The sequence below is a fragment of the Miniopterus schreibersii genome (assembly GCF_964146895.1).
Source record: "Miniopterus schreibersii genome assembly, chromosome: 18".
Lineage (NCBI taxonomy): Eukaryota > Metazoa > Chordata > Mammalia > Chiroptera > Miniopteridae > Miniopterus > Miniopterus schreibersii.
The window spans coordinates 20,936,834-20,958,112 of NC_138121.1; the positions used below are offsets into that span (position 1 = coordinate 20,936,834).

Sequence of the window (21,279 nt, forward strand, 5' to 3'; positions counted from 1 at the left end):
CTTGAGTTGAGAGTGAAGTAGGAGTTATCACCAGATGAAGGGCATGGGCCACAGGTTCCAAGCCTGGGTACAACAGGAGGTAGGAGGGGACACAGTACTCTTTGAGGGTAGAAGGCCAAGGTGTTTAAAGCAAAGAAGCATGTGGAAAATGGAGAGAGAAGAGGCACTTATACCATTCATTCTGTGTGTCTTTGTGGGGGCTGTGTCATACCTGACTCATGCTCCCAGAATGAGGTCCTCAAAAGTAAGAACCACGCCCTGGCTGGTGTGGGTGGGTGGTTAGAACATAGGCTGGCCCGTGGAAGGGTCGCAGGTTTCATCCCTGGCATGTAGCTGGGGTTGCAGTTTCCATCCCCAGCCCAGTCAGGGTGCCTGCGCAGGAGGCAACCAATCAATGATATGTCTCTCTCACACCTCTCCCCGCCTCCCCCCACTCTCTAAAAATCAACGGAAAAAATATCCTCCCTTGAGGATTAACAACAACAAAGGTCAGAGCCACGTATCACTAAAAGTCATACCCACCCCAGCCCTTAGCACAATGCAAATAAGCAAAATTAATGTATCCACTTGCTGGATGAGAGAGCTGAGGCTCAGGAAGGTAGAACGAGCGGCCCAACATCCCAAGGCTGGCAGTGGCTACACAGTAACTAGAATACACACCGACCAGTCCTCAACTATGTCTTTTTCAAACGGGCGCAAGGCAACCCCCCAAGTTTTTATCATGGAAACTCAAGTTTTTCTAGCATTTCTTTTTTTAAGGGTTCTATAACAAAAATAAATCATAAAGCCAGTTACTGGTGTGTGTGTGTGTGGGGGGGGGGGTTACTGTGCTGGGGAGGGAGCGCACAGGACCCTTTTTGGAATGGCCCGAAATGACGCGGGTGGTGAGAATGAGCCATCATAAGAAGCTCCTAGCGATGCCAGGAAAAGAGCATCCGCGCTGACCCTGCGTGTCCCGAGCGAACCGGCTCTGGGTTTGGACACTTTGAGATCGATGTGCGGGATCTCTTGCCTCCCGCTTCCCGAACCTCTCTGCCTTTCCAGCCAGGACCGGGTGGTTTGGGAAACAGCCCAATTTCCCGTCCATTCCGTCGTTGGCTCCCGCAGGTCCGCAGATGGGAGCGAGAGGAGGCGACCCCGTCGAGGGGAGGCGTCCTCCAGGCCCAGACATTCATCTCCGTCCCTTTCAAGGCCCCGAGCCTGCGCCGTATATAACCAAGTACTGCGCCCACCACGGAGGACGCGGTGGCCTTTCTGCGTGTTTTATTCACGAATCTTGAGAAAAATCTGGCTCTGGGGCTGCGATCAAGATCCTGACGGGCGACTGGTTCAGAAACTGGAGTTGAGGCTTCGTTTGGCAGCGGAGAGAGGAGGGGAGCGGGGGCGCGGGCGCGGCTCTTGCGAGGATTACGGCGGAGGCCGTGGACCGCGGCGCGGCTCGCGGCGGCTGCAGCCATTGCCCAGCCGAGCATCCCACATTCAACAGGAGGAGCCCGCGGGAGAGGAGCTCCGAGCCCCCCGCGCCGCAGCCGCCGCAGCCCGCGCGCCCCGCGCCCTCGAGCGCCATGGCCAAGGAAGGCGTGGAGAAGGCGGAAGAGACGGAGCAGATGATCGAGAAGGAGCCCGGCAAGGAGCCGGCGGAGGGCGGCGGCGGCGCGCACCGACTCGGGGACGCCCAGGAGATGCGCGCCGTGGTGCTGGCCGGCTTCGGGGGGCTCAACAAGCTGCGGGTCACCAGGAAGGCCATGCCCGAGCCGCAGGACGGCGAGCTCAAGATCCGCGTCAAAGCCTGGTCCAGTATCCGTGCCTTTCTCGCTTTCTCTCTCTCTCCTCTCTGCGCGCTCGGCGCTCCCGGGAGGAGGTGGCCGAGCCTCCGCCGAGACGCCGACCCCGGGGACCCCCGCCGCGGGCGCCCCCCTCCGCGCCCTGACCCCCGATCTCAGAGCCTCTCCGCGCCAGCCGCGGCTGATGCTGGGGAGGATGCTGAGAGGTGGCTTTTCCTCTCCCCGAGCCAGACCTAGGAGGGGACCCGAGGAGTCCGCGGGCTCTCGGGAGGGGACCGAGGGCTGGGTGGTGGCGCCCAGCGCTCCCAGGTCTAGATGCTTGCGCTGTGGGGGAAGCTGCCGGGACGGGAGGCTTGATGGCAACATAGTTAAACATAATAACAATAACCGTCGGCTTACGGTGCACCAGCCTTGGTTTGGAGAGTTTTATGTGAGCGATCGTATTTAATACTTCCCGGGACCCAGTGAGTTAGGGACCGTCAGCATCCCCCGCTACAGGTGCGGGAACCGGGGCTCAGAGAGAGTGGTGTGCCCATCACCCTGCCACCGCTGAGTGCCATGGCCGGCATCTGGTCATAGGTCTTTGTAACCTCTATGTGACATCCTGATGGGGCTGGGGACAGGATGCAGGCTGGGGAAATGTGTCCTTCACTCCCCCGCTCCTGCACAGTCCCTCCTTGTGGCCTGCCTGGGGAAAGGAACTGGGAAGCACGGAGTTAGGTACCAAGCACCGAAGCCAAAGTCTAACCCACCCTTTTCTTCTGTGTTTCTCTGAAGAGGGGGGAAAAATACCCCAAACCTGATCAATCTTCCCTGACCTCCCGCTCCTGTCTTCCACGGAGCTCACCAACCTGACTGTCCTTGTCTTCCCCCACTCCTCCTGGGGGACCCCCCCCCCCCCTGTGTGTTTAAGTCTCTCTGATTGCTGTCACTATAGGAGCCTTTCCCTGAAGTTCTGGGGGGAGGAGGGGCTCACCTGGGTGTTCACTGGACCAGACTCTGAGCTCTGTATGCAGCAGCTGGGAAGCTCCTAAGGGGAACTTGCTGTTAGCACAGTGAGGTGGGCCTATCCCTGCCCAAACATATGTGTTTTAAATCCCCCAACAGACACTGCTCCTTAACACAGCAGCCAGCTCAGGTTAGAGCCCCAAGCCCAGAATCTGGGACCATATCTAGAGGCAAGAAGAAAGCAAAGGGGATCCCCCTGCCCTTGCTACGTTGAGAGCGGGTGCAGGTTTCATTCTCTAGACTGGAAGGCAGCTGCTGAGAGAAGCAGGCGCCGGTCTCTGGCTCGCTCTGCATATAGGGGGCTGGTCGTGCTGGACTCTAAACAGGACTCTTGGGCCTCTCCCTGGGGGAATTCTGGGCAAGCGAAGAGGCTTTTGCAAACGGGCTCCTATGCAGTTATATTTCATTAACTCTTGACTGGACCAAAGTGATTGATCCCTGAGAGCAGAGCTCACATCTTTCCTTTTCAAAGATAAATCCCCAGTGCGCGGCACAGTACATCCTAAATAAGTTATTGCTGAGTGAATGGATCCAGGGAAGATGCTTGGAGGGGGATTGTTGTGTCATTACTTTTCTCCGCTTGCTGATGGAAGAATGTCTGCCTAGTAAAATTAAAACCACGTATTGAGAATTCACCTTCCATAACCACCAATCAGAAATATTTTATGTATGTGTATGTGTGTGTGTGTGTGTTTGTGTATATGTCATTTATGATTCTCCATCCAAATTAAGGACTGGGTTCTAGGACTCTGTCAGAGTATGTATTCAGGGAGTGAAAATGTTGCAGCTACTTTGTGAAGAAAAGAATATCATCTGTAGTGCCAGTAGGTCTGGGTTCTCTAGCCTTATGCTAAGTGCATACATGCTGACAGGAACTGAAGCATTTTGAAATAATAAATGTCAAGATGAAAGCTAGGAGATTGATTTTTCAATGCCAGACTCTCAATCCTGTTCTTCATTAGGGCTCTATGCGTACACACACACACACCCACACACCCACACACACACCCACACCCACATGGGAACCATTGCAGATCCCCCACCCTAGTTGTTCAGCCAGCCAGCTAGGCCAGGGGGAGCATTTGGAATACAGTATTGCAAAGGTCCCAGATTGATTTTCATTTCACCAAGCTGGAAGCAGGGTTCATCCGTTTTGCAAGGGGGGATTGAAATAGGTTTGTGAAGATTGCCCGCTGGGCTCTTCCTCCTCCACTGGGCCGAGATTGGCTGGCCAAAGATGCCCATTGATTGTAAGTTTAGCCTTGAGAGCCAGGATGACTCATTCGGTATTTTTATGAATCAGTTGATAGTCTCCTGGATGAAGGTCCCTCTTTTATCTGCTCTCTATTTTTAATGGAGGCCTTTTATCATCAAATAGGATATGCTTTTTGCTTGGGGATAAAGTATAATTCATCTGAACTAGTATTCAGACCCAGAATGAAGGCCCAAGTTGGTTTCTCTGTAAATTTTATGGATATGGGAGAAAAGGGGTGGGGAAAATACATATTATATCTCATTTACACCCTCTCACTTATGAGCCCAATGAGATAGGTATTAATGACAGAGCAAATGGAGGCTTGGAGATACTGAGTAATTTGCCAAAAACCATCACACAGATAGTAGAGTGAGGATTTGAATCCTGGTCTGTGTCTCCTTAAAACCCTGTCGTTTCCCTTTATTCTGTTTTGTCTCTCTCCATGGTAAAGAAATGTGATTTACCTCTCCAGACCTTTGGAGTGTAAGCTTGCTTTCTTTTCCTTTCTCTGTGAGTATAGCTCCTTTGATCTTTTTATGTCTGGCTTAAGGGAATATTCGGTGGCTGTTTCCAGAGTAAAATGGCTTTTCCCCTAAAGTAGAGACATGATGGTCACATGCACCTCAGAAGGAACCAACTCAAGGAGTGTGGGATATGAGAGTTTTCTGTCTAAATTGTTACAAGAACATTGGCTTTGATGGGGAACTGATTTTATCAGCAATTCATTGAACAAGTTACACGGCACGTGATTTAAGCAGCCAAACTGAAGAAGCATGTTGCCTTTGGAGAAAGATGGACCTGGGTGGAAGCCAAAGCCCTACCACTTTCTATCCGTGTAACGCCAGTGGGCCTTTCTCTTAACTTCTCTAAGCTTTCCATGCCTCGACTGAAAAATGGGAATAATAATATGAACTGCATGGTGTTGAGAGGATCAGATACAAGAAAGAGACTGCCCACTGTTGGCACTAAATAAATAGTAGCTGTTGTTGTGGGTGTTGTCATAACTGTGCCTATACAACAGAGTTCTTGGCAGCCTGATAGCTTGAGGGCCATCATTTTGATCATGTCTGTAAGTAGGCAATATCATGTCACACCTGCTTAGTGATTACGCATGAGACCTTCCTGGACATGAGTCCCAGCTCTGCCACTTGCTAACTGGATGTCTGAGGTCTGGTCCCTGGAAGCAGAGCCTGAGACGGGGGTGCTTTTTTAAGTGGTTGATGGGAGCAAGAGAAGCTGGGCAGGGCAGGGAAAGAAGCTAAGCAAGAAGGTTTGGTTGCAGCTGGATCCATCAGTAATTCCGGAGCATGAATTGTACCACAGAACTAATCTGACCCAGAAGCAATGGGGGAAGCCTTTTGCACCCCTACACCACCCCCTCCTTGCCACGTTCTTCAGATAGTTTTGGGCTGGGGGCTACTTCCTGAGTGAGGACATGGAACCTTTCAAGCAGAGGTGGCATCTGTTTGACTTGAGGGCAGTCCCCCTTGGAAGGGGGGAAGCAGGGAAGGGGACTGCTCTGAGCGAGCAACCAGCACTCCCAGCAGCTGGTGGATGGGTGCACTGCCCAGTAAAGGGGATGGGTGAAGCACAAACAGTGTGCCCTCTACACTGGTGGTTAACCTTGACCATGCTGCTTACTCCTCTAAACTTGAGTTTCCTATAAAATGGAGATAATCACAGCACCTTCCTTTATAGCATTGTAATGGAGTTTAAATGAGATACAGTACATAAAGACCTTTCTGATGATACCTGGCACATAGTAAGTGGTCAATAAATGATAGCTATTATTACTTAAATGATTATTTTTTTGTTTCCATAGACACCGTCTATAGTTTATCATTCAAACTGGAACTCTTTTGAAAGGGGCACTAAAATAATTGCTCTGGGACTACAGGAGCAAAGTGGGATTTTCCTAGGCAAACCAGGTGCGTGGTGTCCCCCCCCCCCATAACTGATAAGGATCAGATCGATGCCTTTGTTGTGAGCAGTATTGTCACAGTGGAGCTTCTCCTGGGAAGGAGCTCATGGAAGCTGAGGCAGAGGGTCTCCAAGTGGGGCTGCAGGAATGTATTTAAGTGGCCATTAACAAGCCCTGTCTGGTTTGTGGCTCAAATTGGCTTGGTGGAAAGGCACTAATGGATTGGGGACGTTTATTTTCCCAGACTGATTTACAGCAAGAGGCCTCATGAAACTGCTGGAATGAGACCAATTGGATGAAAAATGGTTCCAGCCAGTCACGGCTCCATTGGCTGATCTGAAAATGGACCGAGGGCAAGTCACACTAGAGGAAAGCCAACAGATTGATGGGGTCCGATATATCATGAGGGTAAAGTGTATTGGAGATAGGGGAGGGAACTAACATTTACTGAACCCTTGCTATGAGCCAAGAACTGAGTTGCCTGATATATATTCTTTGTTTCATTTTATCCTAATGGCAACTCAACAAGATGGGTATTACTATCTCCATTTTAAAGACAGGGAAACTGACATTCAGAGACATGTCAAGATCACAAACTGCTAAGTGGAAGAGTGGTGGGGAAATCCAAGTTCTGCCTTGTTCCTGGACTCTTTACGTTTAGGAGTTGGAAAAACAGAGACATAGTGACAAAGGCATGAGAGAGAGAGAGACCGAGACCCCAAGAGACGCAGACAGGCAGACAGACACAAAGACTGGAATCAGAAATACAGAGAGAGAACCATGAATGTGTGTGGCTGATTTGAAGTGTAACTAATAAGACTCAAGATTGCCCAGTGCCATCTCCCCCTCCCCCCAAAATGTGATTCTGCACCACATCCACTTTCCCTCCCTCCATTTCTGAGGTATAGGATGTTTGGGGGATTCACTAGGATCAAATTGCTACGACTGTTGACCACCCCGAATGCCCACGCTAATTAAATATAATCACCACTCCTTGGATCCACTAGAGGCATGCGATTTCCTTCCTCTACCCCATTTGCCTTAATTGGGCTTTTGCTACACCGGCAACCTGAGTACAGGATGTCCCCAAATAACACAGCATGAAACTGTCACTGATAAGGTCAATCCTAGGAAATATGGCCAAGATGATCTTCCCTGGGTTTATCAAATAAACAAATGGAGTACATGAGATTAAGTGGCACAGATGTTTGTAAAACTGAGAAATTGCTTGGAGTGTATCTAATACCCAAGCCAGGAGCCACCCTGGCACAGAGATGGGAAGAAAGTGTCCTGAATCACTGTGTTGGACGGAGGTGTCAGGGCTTGACAGGAAAGGATGCCTGTGCTGAGTCACGCTGAGCCCCACTGGTGACGATGGACGATGCTACCTCAGGGTTCTTTCTCCATCGAAGTCTGCATATTCCCTGGCAAGGGCTGGGGGTGGTGACAATGTCTGCTCTTCAACCGGTAATAGGAAGCACTTCTTGTCTCCCCGCAATTCAAAGATGAAAGGAAGCCCAGAATCAGTGATTCTTCTATTTTATAGAAAAGGCGAGTGGAGAACATCTGACGGTAGTAGGTTTCCATGAACAGTGGCCTGATCTTAATGACACAGGCGCTAGTCAGAAAGCAAGGGCAGGTGGCTCATGACGGGCAACCGGGACGATGACTGATGATCACGCTCCCCCTCCCCGCCACTTGCAGCATCTTTGCAGGAACAAAGCCTAATATTCTTGTCCACCTTTCACCTGAGCCCCACGACTCCTTGAGGTTATTACCCTCACTTCCTAAGAGAGGACACCGGGACTCAGCGATGAGAGCAAATAGTGAGGACCCTGCCTGCCTCACCATGCCTGTGTGATCAGAAGCAAATAACACTTTCTACTTGTCCACATCGCCACGTCGGTAATGACACCCACATCTGGGTATTGTTTCGAAGGCTAGCGGAGAGCCTGCGAGAGTCCTGACTGTTCCGTGCATACAGTGGGTGCTTAGGAAGGTTGTTTTCCTTCCTAAGTCACTCGGGCTGTAAAAGACAGAATGAACACTGGATGCCGTCCAGTTGTTCCATGTCTTTTTTGAAAAAGATTAAAAAAAAAATTTTTTTTTTTTTAAGAGAGAGAGGAAGGGAGAGGGGAGAGAGAGAGAGAGAGAAACATCAATGTGAGAGCAATACATTGATTGGTTGCCTCCTGCACGCTCCCCACTGGGGATCGAGCCTGCAACCCAATTTCCTGACTGGGAATTGAACCAACAACCTCTTGGTGCACAGGACGGTGACCAACCAACTGAGCCACACTGGCCAGGGCAGGATGCTGGCTTCTGAGTTTTATTCCCAGGGTTGGGAATGGATTTGAATTGATCTATCGCTACCCTCACACCAGGTGCCGGCATACCCACCCACGATTGGTAGCAGAGATTTCTCTGATAGCAAGGTGTGCATAGGTATAGTCCAGTCTCTGCACCTTGGTTCAGTCTCATTCAAAGGAACCAAAATCCATGACCTTCTGGCACATCACTGGCATTCACCATTGACAACACAGCTCACCCAGGCATGGGAAAATAGCACCCTATGTCCCCAAGTATGTGGCACTTCTTATTCTTAATAAGGATGGTTTTTTTTTGGCATCTTGGCATTTGTCATAGAAGATAAGTTTAATTAGGAGCAAGAAGAGACTCTTCACAGGAAAGGGCAGAAGGAGTGTAATCTCAAATCAGTTTGATCCCTCTGTGTGTGATCTCACACAGAAAATTGGTTGGAGTCTTGGTATTACAATGAGTATATTTAATGTCTGAAGGCCCAGGAGACAAAAATAGATACTCCAGCGAAAGGAGCTGTTTCATCTTTGAGTGTGGTATCTTCTTGATGAAAGCAGGCAGTGAGCTTCTGACCTCAAGCTCCTTCTGTGAGTGACCCTTGACCCCTTAGCCAAGCCTTATCCCCAACATTGTTCTGGAGCCAGGAACCCCCTTGGCAGATGTAGGGTTGGATCCCCTTACTCCTGACTTCTCTAAACGGATGTAGTCTCCGAGCCTAGTGCAAGATATCTGTGAGAGGAATGATGATAATGGTAATGACTTATTTCTTGGACAGGACTATGCACCCAAACTGGGTAGGAGGCAGTATCCTTTTTGGTAACAAAATAGTGAATGTTGGAAATGAAACAGACCTGGATTCAAATCTTGGCTCTGATAATTTCAGCAACCTGTGTAACCTTAGGAAAAGGTTTAGTCTTTTGAAACTTCAGTTTTCTCATCTGTGATATGGGTATAATTATATCTATGGGGCAGAGTTTTTGTGTGTGGCTATAAAATGCAATGCATCTGAAGTACTTAGCAATGATGTTGGCACATTCAATATTTGTTGAATGAAGTCCTTTGTCACATAGTATTTGTTTAATACATATTAATGGTGGGGAAAAGATGCAAAGAATATTAGAAACTTCCTCTATACTTCATAAAGCTTTCTGAATGGAGTTTCTATTCAGATTCCATGTATCTCCCCCAAAGGGTATAAGACCCTAACTCAAAAGTAGCCCAGCCCTGGCCAGATGGCTCAGTTGGTTGGAGCATCATCTTGTACATCAAAATGTTGCGGGTTTGATTCCTGGTTAGGGAACATACCTAGGCTGCTGTTCGATCCCAGTCGGAGAGCGTACAGGAGGCAACCAATCGATGTTTCTCTCTCACATCTCTCTCTCTCTTTCTCTCTCTCTCTCCCTTTCTGTCTAAAAAATCAATAAAATCATACCCTTGGGTGAGGATTGAAAAAAAGTGGTCCAGATAGGATGTGCCACTATGCTGTGACATAAGCAAGAAGACCCAGATTAATTCCTGAAAAAACAAGAAAGAAAACAAAACCCAAATGCATTGTGCTCCTACTGTGTGCCAGAAACTGGGCCAAGCTTCGATATCTTCAAAAGGAACACCAATCACTTCTGCCCTGACTTCTTTTTATTTCAGCCATGCTGACCACCAGGTTGCTGGACTTCTTGGCTCTACCCTTTCTTTTCCTTCCACCTTTTATCTTTTCTCTCCTCATGAGTTAGCTTCGGGCACCCCTACTGCTATAAGCTTTCTTCTTGGCACTAGGAACTATGGTGGCCTTTTGCTCCAGTTGCCTGGCACAGATTTAGCAAGACCCAGGGCAAAGAGAATTTTTTTCTCCCAATTTTGATATATCAAGGAAGGAATCTGATCGCCCTTTGTGAATCACATACCAGCCCCGGGATATCTGTCTCTGTGGCCCAAGGGAATGAGGTGCTGTGACTGGCCACATGTGTCTCATGTCCTCCTAGCCAGACCTAGAATGGGGCATCATAATTGATAGCCCCACCGGGAATGCATGAAGTGTGCATGGGTGTGTGTTGGGGTGGACGCAGATATTCTAAAAGGCATGGAGGACTGTTACCAGAAGAGAGCAGTAAGAAACACACTGGACTGATCCAAATGGTAGCCGTCATGGGGGATAAGAGACGGTTTTCTTTACCAGAAAAAGTGAAGAATCAGAGAGGGGACTGGGGAAAGACATCTCCATTCTCTATCCTGGGACCTTACATTTTTCAGCACAAAGTTACTGAATCATATTAAATAACATGTAATATTTTCAACTTGGAGGCCCATCATTTTTCCCCCAGTTGCAGAAGGTAGTTATAGTACACTGGGATGGGGGAGAAAATGCCTCACACTGTTTACAGAAAAAATGCTCACTCTCCCATCCCTTAATATGAAAGCCGTAATAGGTTTCTTTTTTCCCCTTTTCATTGAATTTATTGGAGTCACGCTGTTTAACAAAATTACACAGGTTTCAGATGCACAGTTCTACAACACATTATCTGTGCACTTATTGTGTGTTCACCACCCATGTCGACTGGTGTTCCTTTACTGTCCTCCAGTCTTGGAAATTCCAGAAACTTTGTCTATTGTCATTTAACCGATGACCACCAAGCCTTGTGGTTGGTTAACAGTAGGCACCCAGTAACTTTTTGGAGGATGACTGAATATATTACTGACATTTCCCCAAACGTCAGGTGTACATTTTTGCAGAAGTTGCCGTTTCCCTTGTAAATATGACTTTCTTAATACAAACAGTGGCCACTCGAAGCCAGTGTGGCTGCAGGCTCCCCTCTGTCATCTCGGCTTTCTCTGACAAGAGGCCTAAACCTCTCCAGCATGCAGGTCTCTTAGGGGAAACTTAAAAGAATACCAAAGGAGCTATGTCTTCAGGGAGCTACACCTCTCCCTTACACAGTCTGTTCTCTTGAATCTCCGAGTTCATCTCTAATAACTGCTTTCCCTAGGCTGGCAAATGTGGGCTTCTGACCTCTCAGGATGCTGTCAGTTTTCTCCTTTTCGACATCGGCTCCATGAGCGCCGGAGGCCAGGGCTCTGGAGAGGACCCGCTGTGGGGCTTCTGATGATTGCTATTCTCCGAGAGCTTACCGAAGCATTCCTCTATGCTCGCATCCCTAGGAACCCAGGGCCCGCCGGCCTGGCTGTTAACACATTGCTTACCTAAAAACTTACTGTGTGGCCATCATTTTGCAATATATGCATCTATCAAATCATTATGTTGCACACTTGAACCCAACAGGATGTCAATTTTATCTCAATAAAACTTGAAAATTAATAAATACTTCAAACTATTGGGGGGGGGACAATTTGAAAACAAAGAGTATGTCCATGACTATCCCTAACTTTCTTTGTAGGTCTCAGGACCCCCACCCCCACCCCCACCCTTCAATACCTCTCAATATCTCCTGGTTCCCTCATTGATTCTGACCCTCTCCTGTCGCCCTGTTCTGCTCCTCCTACCTTACCCTGAAGCCATGGACGTCTTATATGTTACAGGCCTGTTGTTTGTAGTTAATAGTAATGACACTCTTGGCATTAATTATTTATCATTATTATCATAATGACCTTTATTGAGTACTTGATTGAGCCACAGGTACTGGGTTAAGTGTTTCAGGGGAATTCTATGATACTAAACTTTTACAGCTGAAGAGACAGGATTAAAGAGGTGAGGGAACTTGTTAAAGACATACAACTAGCAAGGCAAGGGGAGCTGTGCCATAAGCCAGGCTTGTCTCCCCAGGGCCACACTTTCACTCACTTTGCACCCGCCTTTTACTGCTCTGTCCTGGACACAAGCTCCTTGGTGGCAAACACCACACTCCCGACCAAGCCTCCCTCCTGCATCACCATAGGCTTCTTCATCCAGGCTTATGTTCTCCAACTCACATCTCCGTTAGGATGAGTTTTTGTTTTTCCTTTCCCCCAGGAGGCTTATCTGCTCTTCATGCCAATAGATATATATGTGGGGGGGCCCCACTGGCTGAGACAGCCTGAATTCTACAGTGAACGCTGATGAGGCTTTCAGGCTGCGCTCTACACAGCGCCTTCCCCTTCCTCCCGACACAGACACACTTGCTTCTTAAAAAGGCTATCCATCAACTTACAGACATTCTTAAAAAAAAAAAGAGGATCCCTTGTCCAAGATGAGAAAGAATTGCTTTTCATTTATCTATGCTACATCTAGTTCAATCAGCTAATGAGACGCTATTAAGCCTACCGTTCCTATGATTCATCCGAGTGACTTGGTGATTGGATCCTCTGTTACCCTCCTGGCTGCACTTGCTAAAAGTGTTCTGATCAGGGACCTCGGAATGAGCTCTGACTCAACCCTTGGCAGCCGGAACGGGAACCAGGGGTGTGTAGCGCAGCTAGCAACGTGCCCACCTTCCCGAGACGGTGCTTTCAGGTTTATCTGCCTTCAGATCCTTGAGAACCTTCTCTGTCTGACCGCAGAGGAGACGGTCTTTGCCTCTGGGACTGCCGCTTCGTGGGAAAGAAAGAGCAAAGGCAATTTTCACCCTCGCATCCCCCGGGAGCCTCAACCGTTTCTGTCCTCAGCCAGCAACACTTATGGGGAGACTCAGCCTCTTGCTTTTGCTCTTTTGACTTTTTTTCGCTTCCTGTGCTTCCCCACCCTCCTTTTGTGTCCTTGATGTAGCCGGGCCTATTTGCTCTTGACTGGAAGCCCAACTGCCAACATACCTGAAAAGCACCGTCAAATCTTATTTGGTCCTTTAGAAAACACAAAAGCTGGGTCCACTCATGCTCCAGAGGAAAACTTCTCAAAAACATTCCCTTTCCATTTACACCTCCCCAGTGCCTCCTGTTACCTCCAGACTTTCTCTTTGTGGTCTTTTAACTCTCTCAGACTCTCAACCCCGGCCCTGCCACCTCTTGTCTTGCATCTGTCTCTGCTAGCCTTTCACAACTATTCTTTCATTGTTCAGGGGTAAATCTTTGCTCTTCCCAAAGCACCTCCGTAAGGCAGGTCTTTGGTCTCCCTTCTCCCCCTGAGCACAACCAGCATACACGCAAGGCTGCCAGCCGAGCACGGCTAAGAGAGAATTCCCTTTAGCAAGAAGAAAGAAGGCGGGAGCTTGAGTCACTTCTACATACATATTTCCCTACTCACGCCTCCAGTGGAGGAATCGTCGTTTGCAAGACTGGATTGTGCTAAGCAATGAACACTAAAGAATGGGTTTTAAAACACTCTGCCTTGGAGTTGCTCATAATGGATGGGGAAGACAGGAGGGTAGTGATTCTGCTACTGCCTCCTTCCTGGCTAATTACATTGAAATATTAGTCATCTAAAATTAAAAGTTCAGACCCTCAATCACACTAGTCACGTTTCACATGTTCTGGAACCACACGTGGCTAGCGGGCCGATGTTGGACAGCACACACACACACATTTCCGTCACTGACGTGTGTCCTCTTACACAATGCTGCCTATTTTTCATCCCATTTTTCTTATTGAAACAAATGTTTTACTAAACGCTGTTTGTTTGTTTTATAAGCAGCCATGAACTTAGGAGGTAACTGTCATGTTATAGCAAAAATGGATGGGTTCTCTACGGGGACCCCGTCCCTCTGGGTCTCCAGTGAGAAGTCAAGCAGTAAGCACTTTGCACGGCCTTATAGTGCCTCTTCCCCTCCGTGGGGGGGGGTGAGGCTGGAGAAGTCGAGGAACGGGGCGGGGGGACGACACAGCCATTCCCAAGCGATACTTCCCTGTGGAAGCCTCCTTGATTCCTGCCAAATGAGCTAATAACTGCCCTCCCTGTGCTACCTCTGACCCTTGTATCACCTCCTGTGGGGAACTGTCATGCTGTGTAGTTATTTATTTGCTTATCTCTGAACTCCTGGGAGGTAGAGTTGTCATTGTCACTGTTGTAACATTAGTGCGAAGCCAAGCCCCAAACCATGGAGGGAGCTGCTGAATTTAAATTTAATTAGATTGAATGTTTTACATAACCAATCGCTTCCAGGTACCGATTGGAAGTCAATGACTTGGTCAACATCTAACATGGAGCATTAGAGATTTTAGCTTTTTCAGGAACCTTCTTAGAAATAAACACCTGCTGTGTCCCCAGGGGAGACTGAGTATAAATAAATGGTCTTACTGAGTACTTGTTACACGTAAATTCAAAGTGTCTTAGAGATAGTTCATAGAATCGTAAGAGCTCATGATTCGAAGAAACTTTAAACCTGTCAGCTAGTCCTGTATTTTAAATTCCCTCCGTGACATCTTCATAGTCTTCACAAATACCCTCGATAACCAGGAACATGACAGCCCATCTAATATTTTTATCAGCAATTTGGACATAGATGTCAATGGTCTGATAAACACATTTTCAAAGGACACAAATCCAGGAGAAAGAGCCAAGGATGAAAGAATTTAGGATTCAAGAAAGAGCCAGGCAGATTGGAATGATGAACCTAACCTAATAAGACCACACTTAATAAGGGTGCATATCATTCTTTGGACTACAATAAAACATTCAACTGCCCTAGTGGACATGAGAGAGCTTTTACTTTTCTTATTTATTTAATAATCATCTATTAATTTTTAGCTAGCTTCCTTCCAAAAAGGACTTGAAGTAGCTTAAAAAGAAATGATGCAGGAGCGATTCTGCAAGTGTGGTATCCAGACCACCGGCGGCAGCGGCATCTGGAAAGTTGTTAGAAATGCAAATTCTTAGACCTCACCTCAGACCTAATGAGTCAGGAACTCAGGGATGGGGCCCAGCAATCTGTGCTTTAACAAGCCCTCCTGGGAATTCTGATGCACAATAAAGTTTGAGAACCACGGTAATAGAGTTTGAGATTTTTAGAAATGGAAACTCTAAAGCATTCAGGAAGTTGGGTGTTAGGATAACATAGAGAATATTCCTGACTATTCAAAAATATATGCTGCCGTTTGCATACTACTTTTCAAGCGTGGCCAAGGGATGCTCGGAGAAATGGACACATTTCTAAAATGTGTGTATAGACTTCCAAAGGTCCAGTTTTCCTTCATTCAGCACATGTTACTTGAGTACCTACTATGTTACTGTGCCAGGCGCTTTGGAGGCAAAGAAACACGAGTCACACAGCTGCCTTCAAGGAGCGCTCACATTAGAGGGATTCCAGTGAAACTTGCCTGACGGTGGGCAGGAAAACCTTAAGATGATGGTGATTCTTGAATGAAACTTTTAAGGAAGTCGTCCTCCTCATTAATGCCCATTCTCTATGGATAAAACTGATGAGTTGAGACCAGGTGGAGTTAGATGCTTCCTTGTCTCCAAAGAGGCCAAGAAAAAAAATCGGTAAGCTGTGTTTAATAGTTCAAGTTAACTTGCTTGAGAAAGCAGTTGCGGTCAGATGTTACCGGGCTTTGGGTCAGACCAAGGAGTTTTGTTTCCATAAGCGGAGTCTTCCTTAGATAGATGGTGGTTTATAAAAACAGGAAGTCTATTAGAATCACATCTGGTGGAAAAAAATACATAGGTATTGGGATGTGTTTTCTCATTTGATTAGTAAATGGGTGTTAAATGCAATTCCCAATCGTAGTTCTTAAAATATATATATAGTTTGGAGCGTCATTAGAATCGAGTATATGGTTTTACAAGGTGATGACTTTGACATATTTTAATGATAATATTCTTAATTTAAAAGTAATATGTTAATAAAAAACACTGAATAACTTCTCCCATCCAGAGATATCTAAAAATTTTGAAATGAACCCTCCATTCCTCCCCCATCCATTGGTCCATCCCTGTGATCTCTCTTCTTCGAGCCCGCCCTCCTCCAGCTGGACATCATGTCGTCTCCCGATGGCTCATAGTCACCATATGGGTGCTGTTTGTGGCACGCTGCTGATGTAAATCCGTATGACGGTTGAGGAGTGACGGTTGTTTTGAGACCTTTTAAATCAGGTCTTTTTTCTCCCTTTCTCATAAGTCAGCTAATGGCCATTGTGTCTGGCTGCTTTCCATGTGTCTTCTTATAACTCCTTCCTAGTGTATTTTCTACCCACGATTAAGTGCTCAGATGGCTAATGACCAGGCTAGTCAATATGTGTTTTTAAAGTAAGAGTAAGCTGGCTCTGAGAGAGGGCAAAGGGACTATCTTTTGAATTAGAGTATAAACTCTAACGGCTATTTTAACTGCCAGGAAAGCATTCCTTGTCTATAGAGATAATTGAGTTTTGCTTTATTGGTGACATTGAACTAAGTGATGTTACTATTAGGCACACTTTTCCAGAAAGGAAAAAAAAAAAAGGAGAGAGGAATGGGATGGGGTGGGCGAGGAAGGGTGGGGCAGGGAAGGGAAGAAAAGCCAGGCCAGTGCTTGCTTTGGAACCTCATTTTGAAGTTCTCTCTTTTCTTATATGCTGACCACAGCGGTTTAAACTTCATTGACTTGATGGTGCGACAAGGGAACATCGACAACCCTCCCAAGACTCCCCTGGTGCCAGGCTTCGAGTGCTCGGGGATTGTTGAAGCTCTGGGGGACAGCGTGAAAGGATACGAGGTAATGTTCTGACTTTTGACTGAAAGAGTAATATTAATCTGGAACCCAATGAGATAATAAAAGATTATGCAAAAATGCTTGACGTAATCTATTATGTGTCTTGTTATTGATGTCTTATTGTCTGGTCTTATTAACAATGTTTATAAATGATAGGACTTTCCAAATGTCTCATGCCTTTCTCATGTAACATCTTGGTGCTCTTGGCCAGGGGAGATCTTGTCATCCCCTTATTCATGTTACATAAAAATTAAATAAGGGTATTCGGCCTTGGTTTAACTAAAGTGTGCACACCCTTTCCACCCACTCATAGTTCACACTTTCTCAGCACTTCTGGCTCAAAAATCAATTACAAAAGACAAAAGTTGGGGAGAAATAGCCTCTATATTCCTATCTTGATGCATTTAAGTAATCATTTATAATCATTATTTCAGACATTGGGGAAGTGGCATTTGGGGTGAAATTTTAAAGCCACAGGGTAGTGGTACCTGTCAGTGGGACAGAATTGGCCATGGGTTGGTGGATTTGTGAGTTAGGGCAATGGATAAAAAGGGTTATTATGTTATTCTGACTACTTTTGTACATGTTCAAAATTCTCCATAATAAAAAAATTTAAACAGTGAAAAGATATAGGACCTTTTCTACCACTATAATGCAAATAAAATAGAATCTGGTCTATAAAAACTGAAAAACTGTGGGCAAATCAATCACACAAAATTGCAGTAGTTGGAGTCAGAAAAACCAATGGAAATTAGGTACAAGAGCTCTCACTTATAACTAAGTGCTTCCCCAGGGAGACATGAATGGAGCTAACGTCTGAGAATCCACTATAACCAGAAACACAGGCAAGTTATCTTTTTTCAGCCTCACCACAGCCCTGAGAGGTAGACATTGTTACGGTCTCCTCAGAGATGAGGTTCAGTAATTTTCTGTGAGGTCCGAAAGGTGGTATATATAGTAGTAGAACCTGGATTCAGGTCACCAGAGCCTTCTCGCTATCCTGTGATCTTTGCCCTTGCTCCCAACCTGCAAATGCCGCAAAACTAAGCGCAGGAAGAAAAATCCTATAAAATGCCAGAGCGCCCTTGGAGTTGCATTTGAGCCTGTTGCTCAGTCTCAGTGCATCTGAGCCTCAGTGTACTCTGAACATATTAATATGCTCCAAATTCATTACGATGAATGCCTGGAGATCCCTTCTCACCCATTAGTCTTTTCATCAATGGTTTTCAGATAATATAGTGGAAAGATGTTGAGTAAGTAGTATATGTGTGATTTTTTTTTTCTTTAGTATGACTACATTTTCTGTCCCCAGATAAGCAATATAACAGAGGCAGAGCCATCTCTCCCAGAAAGTGCTGCATATAAGAAATATTATCTGTTCTTCACTCCTCCACATGGTCCCAAAGGAAAAGATCATACTACTAACTCTATTAATTCTGAGCATGGGATAAATAATCCATTATTTTAGACTCTAACAGTAGATAGGAATGTTGTTGGCTTTGGTTTAGAGCAGGGGTGGGAAACGTCTGGCCCCTGGGCTGTATACTGCCCAAGAAATCATCTGGTCTGGCCCTGCCAAGGCAACCGCAGGCGGGACTCGAAATTCAATAAATCTAGGAGCTTTTTTCAAAGCTAATATTTAAGTTGATAATTTTGTATGGCTCGTGAATGATGTTATAAATATTCAAATGGCCCTTAGCAGAAAAAGGGTTCCCCATCCCTGGTGTAGAGGGAGAACTTTCTCTGCTTGATTATGTATCTTTTTCTTTATATATATGACCTTTCTTCTGCTAGTTAGCCCTGGCTTGCATGTTGTCAAACCTATCCTTCACCTCCACTTCCCTCCAGTGACTTTCAAATAAAAGACACCACCTGCAGGTTTCCAGTAGGGTGTGATTTGGGAGAAAACCAACACTAAGATTCCCTCTGTAATTTTGACTTAAGGTTTTCAGTCACGTTAGAGATGGAATTCCATGCAGCAGCACACTGAATAGCTTTCTTGGTTGATCGATCGCAATAGAGGCTTGAAAAGTTGTTGCCAGAGGCACAGCAGTAAAAGAATAATTTGGTCTCAGTCATCCAGGACTTTTATTTTTTTCTTAACAGAATCAAATAATGAAATAAAATTGAATTTTTTTTTAAAAGTTGTCCACTTCTAGACTCTGATGGGCTTGGCCACTTTCACCATTTGGATAATGAAATGGAGAAGAGGGAGGCAGTCAGCCCTGCCGTGGTGGCTGTGGCCCTCACTGTCACGGTGGTTGAAATACTCCTCGTTGCACTCCATGTGGACACTGGCGGCCGTCGGCTACTTTGGGGTACTGAGTCTGTACCTTTGGGTTTTCATGATTCTGTGTCAAAGCGGATGCCAGTGTTAGGCTGCATTGATCCGATGGTCCAAACCATCACATCTAAGATGATATTCCCAACATTCGTCATTTGGTCTTCAACACTTCCAGGGATTAAGACACCCATTGCCAGGGGGACAGCCTCTCCTCTCCATCGGCTTCTTCATTAGACAGCTGTTCCTTCTGCTTCATGAGGTTTAATGGGTCTGTAGTTAGCTTCTGATCATTAAACTGAATTCCATGAGATCAGGAACCAATCTGGCCTTTCTAAGAGTGAACATTGATTGCTCTTTTCTTACATGCATACTGCCTAGTGTATGGCATGTATATTATGTTATTTAATCTTCATAAGGATCCTGTCCTAACAGTATACCCATTTGAGAGCTGAGGAAACGGAGGCTTAAAGAATTAAACTAACAGTCCCAGATTTGGTAGGTTCACCTGTTTTACACCCTTATATAATTTTGTCTTTTTTGTAGCACTTATCTCAGGTGTAATGAATTAATTATTTTATATGGAGTCGGCTTACCTAGATTAAAATCTTGGCCCAGCTGCTCTCTAGATACATGACCTTGGGATTATACTTGAATTTCTCTTTGCGTCAATTTAAATGTCTGTAAAATCTACAATCATTCATCTATAATACGAAATTCTTACAGAACCCATCTCATAGGAGACTTTTGTTGTTTGTTGAGAAGGGGGTAGAAGAGAAATGCTAAGCTACAAAGAAATTAAAACAGTAGAGTCAATGATAAACATATATATACTAAATACTACATATGTACACACACACACACTATATACTAAAGCACACATATAGGAAAGCTGTTAATTTATTGAGAATTTATTATGACCACAGCAGTTTCAATATTGCATTTGAAAGTCACAGTACAAGCCACTAACACAGACAGCAGAATGGTTCCCTGTAACTAGCACTTTGTAGCTCCTACAAACTAATAGTATTAGTTCAGTTATTTGTATCTCCCTTTAGTAATGATATGCTATGAAAAAAACTTAGCATACCACCATAACTGCTTTAAAGGGACAACTGCTTTTTTTTTCTCTCGTGGTGTTTAGCTATGTAAACTACTGATAAATAAATCAGAGTACTCAGCCATCCCTTTATAGGGGTTTTGAGTTAAAACATGAGACGTTTTTAGGACAATTCCTGCCATATAATGTATATTCCATAAATAATAGTTGTTCTCACACCTGGTGGCATATTCCTATTTGGATCTAAGCCTGGTAGCTCTTGTTCAGTGTCCTCCACTTAGATTTACATGGTCTTCTGATGACCACGTTCATGTCCACAGTGATCGGTGATCCATTGCTAACCTTTGATGCCAATACCACAGTGAACCAGCCTGTCGGGGCATCCATGTGGGGTGGCAGAGAACAAACGAGAGTAGATTTTACTCTGAGCCTTGCCCCAGCAACCTTTCTCATGGCTCAGTTTTTCTCAGCTCCAAAACAGAGAGGTTAGATGAGAGGCTGAGTCAGTAAAATGACCTTCTGACACGAACACTTCAAGGTGTGCAATGTGCTTCACACTGTGTATTTATGCTCAAGAAAAGTAAAGAACCTTGTCTCCATGGCCCATGGGAATTTTTTATAGATGGGCTTCAGAGCATCCAAAAACGCCTTGAAATTGGGAGGCTGGTGAGGGTGTGCATATTTGAGGGGTTGGATGCTTGTTTTTTCTGGGAAGGAATCTATAGTCTTCATCAGATTATTGAGTATTTGAGAAACCCATCAATAAAGGTTAAGCAACCTCCACTAACCCTGTGCTTCCCTACGCCCAGATCGGGGACCGTGTCATGGCATTTGTCAATTATAACGCCTGGGCAGAGGTGGTGTGCACGCCAGTGGAGTTTGTCTACAAGATCCCAGACGACATGAGCTTCTCCGAGGCAGCTGCGTTCCCCATGAACTTCGTCACAGCCTACATGATGCTCTTTGAAGTTGCCAACCTCCGGGAAGGGATGTCTGTGCTCGTGCACTCGGCTGGTGGCGGTGTGGTAAGTGGACTGCCTGGGAGTCCTCGAGGTCATGGTGGTGGCAGTGGAGTGACACCCGAGTGACAATGAGATGCCTGTGT

At 46.0% G+C, this 21,279-nt stretch overlaps 1 protein-coding gene across 4 annotated transcripts in view; it reads left to right on the forward strand.

The window, feature by feature from the left end:
- Nucleotides 1-977: 977 nt before the first annotated feature.
- VAT1L (vesicle amine transport 1 like) overlaps nt 978-21,279 on the forward strand; it is a 102,415-nt gene continuing 82,113 nt past the window's right edge. For 2 of the 4 annotated variants that reach the window (XM_081118403.1, XM_081118405.1), the window contains exons 1-3: nt 1,430-1,792; nt 16,707-16,836; nt 20,984-21,199. In XM_081118403.1, coding sequence (XP_080974529.1) covers nt 1,566-1,792; nt 16,707-16,836; nt 20,984-21,199 — 573 coding nt within the window. In that variant the 5' untranslated portion in view covers nt 1,430-1,565. Of the gene's footprint in view, nt 1,793-16,706; nt 16,837-20,983; nt 21,200-21,279 lie in introns of all 4 variants that reach the window. The other 2 variants (XM_081118404.1, XR_013997532.1) reach the window with 2 other exon arrangements.